Source organism: Pyrus communis, chromosome 6 (genome assembly GCF_963583255.1).
Source record: "Pyrus communis chromosome 6, drPyrComm1.1, whole genome shotgun sequence".
NCBI classification, from domain to species: domain Eukaryota; kingdom Viridiplantae; phylum Streptophyta; class Magnoliopsida; order Rosales; family Rosaceae; genus Pyrus; species Pyrus communis.
This window is the reverse complement of record NC_084808.1, coordinates 17,947,792-17,957,724: the sequence shown is the minus strand read 5'-3', so window position 1 is coordinate 17,957,724 and position 9,933 is coordinate 17,947,792. Positions and strand designations below refer to the sequence as shown.

Sequence of the window (9,933 nt, the reverse complement as noted above, 5' to 3'; positions counted from 1 at the left end):
AATTAACAATATTAAATATAACATAAACTTATAATATTGAGTAATATAAGAATATATTATGTTAAATTTTTTTTTTCACTCTAATTGTTATTTTAATTTGTTGTTATTTTGATAATTTTTTGTTGTTATTTACTAGAATGGATTAGATGAACATAATTTGAATTGTTATGAGAAAATGGAATGAATAATATTTATACACATTTATGTTAAATTAACAATATTAAATATAACATAAACTTATAATATTGAGTAATATAAGAATATATTATGTTAAATATTTTTTTTTTGCACTCTAATTGTTATTTTAATTTGTTGTTATTTTGATAATTTTTTGTTGTTATTTACTATAATGGATTAGATGAACATAATTTGAATTGTTATGAGAAAATGGAATGAATAATATTTATAAGCATTTATGTTAAATTAACAATAATAAATATAACATAAACTTATAATATTTAGTAATATAAGAATATATTATGTTAGATTAATTTTTTTTTTGCACTCTAATTGTTATTTTAATTTGTTGTTATTTTGATAACTTTTGGTTGTTATTTACTAGTATGGATTAGATGAGCATAATTTGAATTGCTATGAGAAAATGGAACGAATGATATTTATAAGCATTTATGTTAAATTAACAATATTAAATATAACCTAAACTTATAATATTTAGGAATATAAAAATATATTATGTTAAATTAAATTTTTTTGCACTCTAATTGTTATTTTAATTTGTTGTTATTTTGATAACTTTTGGTTGTTATTTACTAGTATGGATTAGATGAGCATAATTTGAATTGTTATGAGAAAATGGAATGAATAATATTTATAAGCATTTATGTTAAATTAACGATATTAAATATAACCTAAACTTATAATATTTAGGAATATAAGAATATATTAATTAATTTTTTTTGCACTCTAATTGTTATTTTAATTTGTTGTTATTTTGATAAGTTTGATAACTTTTGGTTGTTATTTATTAGAATGGATTAGATGAGCATAATTTTGATAACTTTTTGTTGTTATTTTAATTTGTTTTTACTATAATAGGTGTTGAAAATTAAAAGATTGCAATCGTGATAGAGTTCGAGGGGTGAAAGATAGAAATTGAAAATTCTGAGAGTTATGCCTACATGATAGGGATTGAAAGATTGTAGGCATCTTAGTGTCAACGTAATATTTTACCTTCGTAAAGTGGTAAAATATGGACAAGAGTTGGTTGACAATACCCCGAAATTTTGAAGCGTATACAACTGGAATTAATTTGTTTTTGGATCAAGCAGTTGCAAATGGTGTTGGTCCTGATAAGTTTAGATGTCCTTGCAAAAGATGTTGTAATCGATATACTTTTGTTAGGAACACTATTGTTGAACATCTCATATTGTATGATATGATAAAGATTATAAAAACGCTTGTTGGCGACATCATGGCGAGCAAAACATTGGAGAGCAAAATGTGGCAATTGGAGAAGAAGAAACAGGAGATGAGGTGATTGGCATGCATGATTTTCTTAATGATGTATTTGTCCAACCATTAACAGAAGAAGGTGTTGGGCCATCTACTGAACCCCCTATTGGGGAAGGGCGTCCAGAAGAGGTGCATACTTTTTTTAAGTTGCTTGAAGAGTCAGATCAAGATTTGTGGCCAGGTTGTAAGGAGTTTAAGAAATTGGAAGCAGTTGTAAGATTGTATCAGATCAAGTGTTTAGCGGGAATGCCTGACGAGATCTTCACCACTTTACTGGAGTTAATTAAAAGAATGTTGCCTGAAGGGGATTGTTTGCCTGAATCCTGTTATAAGGCAAAAAAACTTATAAATGACTTGGGTCTGTCGTATGTGAAAATTGATGCATGTCCCAATGATTGCATGATCTATTGGAAAGATACTTCAGATTTGACCGTGTGCTCGGTTTGTGGTAAATCAAGATATAAAATTACCAATGCAGAGGATAGCTTGAGGAAAAAGGTCGCAGCTAAGGTTATGTGGTATTTTCCTTTAAAACCACGATTGCAACGATTTTTTATGTCGAAGCATATGGCTGAACATATGAGGTGGTATGCAACTGAATGTCCTAAGGATGAGTTTATGAGACATCCTTTAGATTCTCCAGCATGGAAGCATTTGGATAATTTATATTCGGATTTTGCGTTAGAAATTCGAAATGTCCGATTAGGGTTGGCCAGTGATGGATTTAATCATTTTGGGAAAATGAGGAATGATCATAGCACATGGCCTGTGGTGCTTTCTGTTTATAATTTACCACCTTGGATGTGCATGAAGCAACCAAATTTGTTATTGTCTCTGTTAATACCAGGACCGCGCAGTCCTGGTAAAAAGATTGATGTATACATGCGTCCATTGATTGACGAGCTGAATGAGTTGTGGGAGGTGGGCATTCCCACTTATGATGTGTATTCCAACCAAAGTTTTACGATGAAGGCTGCCGTGTTATGGACTATAAGTGATTTTCCGGCTTATGGAATGTTGTCAGGATGGAGTACACATGGTTATAAAGCTTGTCCACATTGCATGCATGATAAAGAATATATTTACTTGCCAGCGAGTCGTAAGATTTGTTATATGGGGCATCGACGTTTTCTTGAAGATAATCATAGGTTTCGAAGGCAAACCATCACTTTTAATGGTCGTCGAGAGCATCGTAGTGCACCAAGGCAGTGGACTGGTTTACAATGTCTCGAAGAACTTTCTACATTGAGATTTACTTTTGAAAAACCAAACAAAGATGCTTCAGTTGGGCAATGCAGAAGAAGAACTTCGAGCAGTATAAGTAGTAACAGTCAGTGGAAGAAGAAATCTATTTTTTATGAACTACCTTATTGGAGGCATTTGTTGATTAGACACAATTTTGATGTTATGCATATCGAGAAAAATATATGTGACAGTGTGGTGGGAACATTGCTAGATATATAAAAGTCTAAAGATGGATTGGCTGCACGTGCAGATCTTGAATTCTTGAACATAAGACATAGTCAACACCCACGTAGAGAAGGAAATAGAACATTTCGACCTCCAGCATTGTTCACATTGAAAAGAGAAGAAAAAACTGCGTTTTGTAAAGTATTGTCTATATTCGGGTCCCAGATGAATATTCATCAAATCTGTCGCGATGTGTGCACGTGAATGAACGAAAAATACATGGGTTGAAAAGTCATGATTGCCATGTTTTAATGCAGCAGTTACTCCCGCTTGCAATACGCTCGGTTTTGCCTAAAGCTGTTACTATGGTTTTATTAGAGTTGAGTGCAATTTTCAGACAGTTATGTAGTAAGAAGGAGTCTGAGGAAGGATTTAAGCAACTGAATTCAAGAATTGCCTTGACATTATGTCAACTTGAAAAAATATTCCCTTCTGCATTTTTTGATATAATGGTGCACCTCCCAGTTCACTTGGCAGATGAAGCAGCTCTTGCAGGGCCTGTTCAATATAGATGGATGTATCCAATTGAACGGTAATGAATAAATTTTTATAAATTTTTTACAATTGTAGTCATAACTTTAATTAATAATTATAATAATTTGTATTTCGTTTTATAATTGTAGGTATTTGCAAACACTGAAGCGCTATGTTCGTAATAAGGGTCGTCCTGAAGGTTCTATTGCTGAAGCATATTTGGTGGATGAGTGCTTCTCATTTTGTTCCATGTATCTTAGAGACGTTGAGTCTCGTCATACCCGTAAAGGCCGAAATGAAGATGGTATTGGACGTGGAGTATCTGGTGGGTTATCAATTTTTGACTCGAAAGGATGTTATATGGGTTCAGGAGAAAGTGTGGAGCTCGATCTAAATGTTCTTGATCAGTGCCATAGATACATTCTAAATAATTGTGATGAAGTTAGCCTATTTAGAAGGTAAGAACGTTTAATCATACATCTTAATGTTTTATTGGTTTTCTTAACTTTGAAAAAATAGAACACCTAAATTGGACATGATTGTGTAGGCAACATGAAGAATTCTTGAAAACTAAACATCGTCGAGAAAGGTTAACTATGCAACAAATTAAGGAGCTAAGCAAGAAAGAATTTCCAGAATGGTTCAAGCAACATGTGAGTTGATATAACAATCATATTATTTATTTATTGTTTTGCATTTTAATTATAACATGTTTATAGTTATTCTGTCAATTTTTATCTTCATATTTATTACAGATGAATTCAAGATATGATGCTAATGACACATTGATATCTCAAGACTTGCATTGGCTAGCTAATTATCCTAGTAGGGTTGTGAGTAGATACAAAAGTCACATTGTTCATGGATTTAGATTTCGTATAAAATCTGTGGATGATAAGCATAAGAATCAAAATTGTGGTGTCTTTGTACCTGCAAATGTTCTTGGAGCAATTGGGCAAGTGAATTGTTATGGCAGAGTCGTAGATATGTTCGAGGTCAAATATTGTGGTCCTACTGAAGCAGGAGATAGGGGTCGAGCTGTGATGTTATTTAAGTGCGAATGGGTTAATAGTGAAAGTCCACGAGGAATGAAGACTGATCAATATGGATTTACTATGGTGAATTTCAATCAATTGGGATTTAAAGAGGATCCTTTCATACTAGCATCACAAGCATTACAGGCATTTTATGTGGAGGACACGATTGAAAAAGATTGGCACTTAGTTGTTCGAACTCAGCCAATAGATTTATTTGATGTATTAGAGGATAGTGATGCTATTGATGATTATGCCATGCCGAACTTGGATGATCGAATTCTTGATAATGAAAATTTCCATACAAGGGTTGGCGTGGAAGAGACTCCCTTTCTTGAATCATTAGCGTTGCCTACCGGGTTCGTTAATCATGCCAATACCGACGATGAGCTAACAGATGATGACAAGGAATAAATATATTAATTATTTTTTGTATTAATTAGACTCTGTTTTATTTTGTATGCTATGATATCGTATCATAAAATTATATTTCTGTTTTTTTTTTTCCTTGTTTCCTGTCGCTTTTAACCGACAGCATATGTCATGTGTGTCAGACTTGGCGTCGGTTTTAACCGACGCAACCTTAGCCTATTTCGACGCAATGTTAACCTTATGTCGGTTTTATGCAACGCAATATGAGACTATTTTGACGCAAGGTACCTGTTGTGAATCATATGTATTAATGCGAAATAAGGACGATTATTTTTTATTATTTGCAGTTTTATACCCCTAATAATAATAATTATATATTAATTTAACAGTTTTATACCCCTAAAAAATATAATAATTATATATAATTATATATTAATTTAACAGTTTTACACCCTTAAAAACTATAATAATTATATATATAATTATTATACGCATTCTACAAAACTAATTTCAACGATCCAACCGTCAAACATGTTTGTATATAATTCGAGATCGTATACCAAAAAAATCGCAATAAACAAACATTCTGGGATGAAGTAACGGGACAAAAAATTTCGACGGCTATCAACGAAAAATGACGATTTAACGGTTATTTTAAGTCTGATTTTGATGATTTTTTATAGCTACACTCCTTGACCCTATATGAATACAATGAATGAATTCGATCTTCAAATTAAAATATTTATACTAGTGGATACCACAAAATCTTACGTTATACTTAATGAAAGTATGAATAAACTCTTAAGTGTTAGTGAATCTATCGTTTTGATGGGATACGCATTCTACGAAACTAATTTCAACGATCCAATCGTCAAACATGTTTGTATATAATTCGAGATCGTATATGAAAAAAATCGCAATAAACAAACATTCTGGGATGAAGTAACGGGACAAAAAATTTTGACGGTTATCAACGAAAAATGACGATTTAACGGTTATTTTAAGTCTGATTTTGATGATTTTTTATAGCTACACTCCTTGACCCTATATGAATACAATGAATGAATTCGATCTTCAATTTAAAATATTTATACTAGTGGATACCACAAAATCTTACGTTATACTTAATGAAAGTATGAATAAACTCTTAAGTGTTAGTGAATCTATCGTTTTGATGGGATACACATTCTACAAAACTAATTTCAACGATCCAACCGTCAAATATGTTTGTATATAATTCGAGATCGTATACGAAACAAATCGCAATAAATAAACATTCTGGGAAGAAGTAACAGGACAAAAACTTTCGACGGTTATCAACGAAAAATGACGATTTAACGGTTATTTTAAGTCCGATTTTGATGATTTTTTATAGCTACACTCCTTGACCCTATATGAATACAATGAATGAATTCGATCTTCAATTTAAAATATTTATACTAGTGGATACCACAAAATCTTACGTTATACTTAATGAAAGTATGAATAAACTCTGAAGTGTTAGTGAATCTATCGTTTTGATGGGATATGCATTCTAAGAAACTAATTTCAACGATCTAACCGTCAAACATGTTTGTATATAATTCGAGATCGTATACCAGAAAAATCGCAATAAACAAACATTCTGGGATGCAGTAACAAGATAAAAAATTTTGACGGTTATCAACGAAAAATGACGATTTAACGGTTATTTTAAGTCCGATTTTGATGATTTTTTATAGCTACACTCCTTGACCCTATATGAATACAATGAATGAATTCGATCTTCAATTTAAAATATTTATACTAGTGGATACCACAAAATCTTACGTTATACTTAATGAAAGTATGAATAAACTCTGAAGTGTTAGTGAATCTATCGTTTTGATGGGATATGCATTCTACGAAACTAATTTCAACGATCTAACCGTCAAACATGTTTGTATATAATTCGAGATCGTATACCAGAAAAATCGCAATAAACAAACATTCTGGGATGCAGTAACAAGATAAAATTTTTTGACGGTTATCAACGAAAAATGACGATTTAACGGTTATTTTAAGTCCGATTTTGATGATTTTTTATAGCTACACTCCTTGACCCTATATGAATACAATGAATGAATTCGATCTTCAATTTAAAATATTCAGACTACATTTTATGTCATGATGATCAATGAAAATTGAAGATTTTATAAAAAGAATAAAATGCAAGCTTTGAGTTACATTGGCAAGGTTTAAACTTTTGAGAAATGCTCATCTAATCCATTCTAGTAAATAACAACCAAATGTTATCAAAGTTATCAAAATAACAACAAATTAAAATAACAATTAGAGTGCAAAAAAAATTAATTTAAGATAATATATTCTTATATTCCTAAATATTATAAGTTTAGGTTATATTTAATATTGTTAATTTAACATAAATGCTTATAAATATTATTCATTCCATTTTCTCATAACAACTCAAATTATGTTCATCCAATCCATTCTAGTAAATAACAACAGAAAATTATCAAAATAACAACAAATTAAAATAACAATTACAGTGCAAAAAAAATTGATTCAACTTAATAAATTTATTTATTAAAATATTATATGAGATAACATAACTGATTATTTTTTAATTTTGGGTTAAATTTTTTTTTTTGTTTTTTTTTGTTTTTATCCTTGTTCTTTTTTTTTTTGTAAGTTAAAACTTTTTTTTTTATGTTGGGCGGGAATTTTCCCGGTTTTTTTGCACGGGGGAATGGGTTGGAAGATCTTTGTCAGTCATTTCCATGTCAAGTCATGCTTATATTGGTTTTAACCGATGCAAAATTATACACTTTTGAGACTACCTGCTACAATGGATTTTCTGTTAGAGACACTTCTTATTTTGACGCAAATTTTTTCTTATTTCGACACAAACTTATTCTTATTTCGACGTTATGAAAATCTGTTAGGCTAACGTCGGTTTTAACCGACGCAATGTGACCTTATTTCGACGCAATGTGACCTTTGAGTGAAAGCTATGTCAGGCTTTCAGTCAAAAGTATGTCAGGTTATAATGGATGGGTCGAGTCAGACATAGTGGCGGTTTTAAGCGACACAAACTTGTTCTTATTTCGATGCTATGCAAACTAACGTCGGTTTTAACCGACGCACTATGACCTTATTTCGACGCTATGCAAAATAACGTCGGTTTTAACCGACGCAATAGTCTTCCACTGAAAAGTATGTCAGGCTTTCTGTCAAAAGTATGTCAGGTTATGTGTGGCTAGGTTTAGTCAGACCTTGTGTCGGTTTTAACCGATGCAATGTGTTCATATTTCGACGCTAAGTTTTTATCCATATTTAATCTTCTTTATTTCTCTTCACTTCCGTGATTCCACTTCTGTCTCTCGTCTCTATCCCCCATTTCTGGCTTACTCTTTCCCCCATTTCAGCCATATTCCTTCTCCTTCCATTAAATTTTGCAATGGATAATTCTCGTGAAGATCAACGTTCTGAGGAACTTCATTTGGAAGAGGACGAGGGTGATGCTGGTTCTTTTTTGAATTGTTATTAATCACAGTTTTTATTTTTATTTTTTTGTGTGTGTTTGAACTATTATTATGGCTAAACTGAAAATATACATTTGTTTCCTGGTTTTTAATTGTGTTTTTGTATTAACAAGGTACATCTCAACGGAGGCGTGGACCCTTAATTCCTAAATGGACGAAACAGCTTTGTTCGTTTGATTCGTCCAGAAAATGCATTAGTGATAATGCTAGTGCTTTTTCAAAACATGTAGCAGCGGAGGTTAGGGACTATAGAAATCTCCCGTTGGAGAAAGATTGGAGTAAGGTTACGGAAGAAGATAAGGAAGCTTTCTGGAATAGAATAAAGGTATAGGTGTTTTTATTTTTAGTTGAAAATAGAAGAATAGGTCAATGATTGTAATAATAATTGACTAGCATGATTTTTTTTGTTTTTTGTTTTTATGGATGTAGGGAAATATTTTTTTTGAAGATGTAGATATAGTAAAAATGCCTTTGATCCGTCATATGACGCTTAAGATTGCTGAGCATGCGCACAAATAGTTTAGAAATAAGTTAAAAAAAAAGTATTATACTAAAAGAGCAGAAGAGGTGCGCAGCGAGCCTCCTCCTGATGTGATTCCTGCCCAGTGGGATGATTTGTTGGCATATTGGAATAGAGACAAAACAAAGGTAAACCTTACATGATTTATTTCGTTAAAACTTTAAAGTTGCCTAATATAATCTTTTTTTTTCATTTTTTTTTCAGGAGGTTGCTGAAAAAAATAAGATTAATCGGGGATTGAAATCAATGAACCATACTACTGGTACAAAATCCTTTGCAAGAGTGCGGGAAGAATATGTATGGATTGTACATTTTGAAGAAATGATTAATTTTAAATAATCATATTTATTTTTAGTATGAGGTTTGCTTAAGTTGTTTGTGTGAAATTTTATTTTTGATAAAGCGGAAGAAGCATGGGAAAGAAGCAGATCCTGTAACCTTTTTTCGTGAATGTCATACACGAAAAGATAAAACATGGATTGATGAAACATCGGAGCGTACAGGGGTAATTGATTTTTTCGTGTTAGTATTTGATTTTATTAGTATTTATTATCTATAGCTTATTTTTCTGTTTTACGATTGAATTTTTGTTTTTAAAAATTGTAATGCAAGGCAACAATGAAGAGCAATCTGCAAACATTGATTGAGTCGGGCTAGGAGGATAATGAAGATCTTAGGACCCAAGTTTATGTTGATACTATGGGTCCTGAGAGGCATAATAGAGTGAGAGGATACGGTCATGGTGTGACTCCTGATATGGTGTCCTATGCATCTTCTTCATCTTCTACATCAATTTCCTCCAGGAGATCATCTAAGAGTTCAATGGCGTTGCTGATGACTCAAAATAATGAGTTGAAAATGAGGGACGAAAATAATAATAAACGGATTTCGGACCTAGAGAACAAGCAAAATCAGTTGTTTGCATGGTTTTTTCAAAGATTTCAGCCACAACCACTGTATGGCCCGGGAACCCAACAATCAGGCTAGAGTCAACCTCCTCAACAGTCGGGCCAAAGTCAGCCTCCCCCTGCATATCCATATGCTGGCCATAATCAGCAACCTCCAT

General features: G+C 32.1%; 1 protein-coding gene across 1 annotated transcript; it reads left to right on the top strand.

Annotated features, from left to right (window-relative positions):
- The first annotated feature begins 1,210 nt into the window (after positions 1-1,210).
- LOC137736148 (uncharacterized) lies at positions 1,211-4,865 on the top strand. The gene is made up of 6 exons (XM_068475475.1): positions 1,211-1,322; positions 1,406-2,803; positions 3,262-3,475; positions 3,567-3,875; positions 3,965-4,070; positions 4,173-4,865. The coding sequence occupies exons 1-6, from the start codon at positions 1,211-1,213 to the stop codon at positions 4,863-4,865; spliced, it is 2,832 nt and encodes a 943-aa protein (XP_068331576.1).
- The last annotated feature ends 5,068 nt before the right edge of the window (positions 4,866-9,933 follow it).

What these genes read in the sequence shown, in the direction of transcription:
- LOC137736148 (XM_068475475.1), top strand. Translation starts at nt 1,211, where the DNA reads ATGGACAAGAGTTGGTTGACAATACCCCGAAATTTTGAAGCGTATACA. An exon ending in TGGTCCTGATAAGTTTAGAT is followed by an intron (nt 1,323 to 1,405) that starts GTCCTTGCAAAA and finishes GATATGATAAAG; the next exon opens with ATTATAAAAACGCTTGTTGG. An exon ending in TGGATGTATCCAATTGAACG is followed by an intron (nt 3,476 to 3,566) that starts GTAATGAATAAA and finishes TTATAATTGTAG; the next exon opens with GTATTTGCAAACACTGAAGC.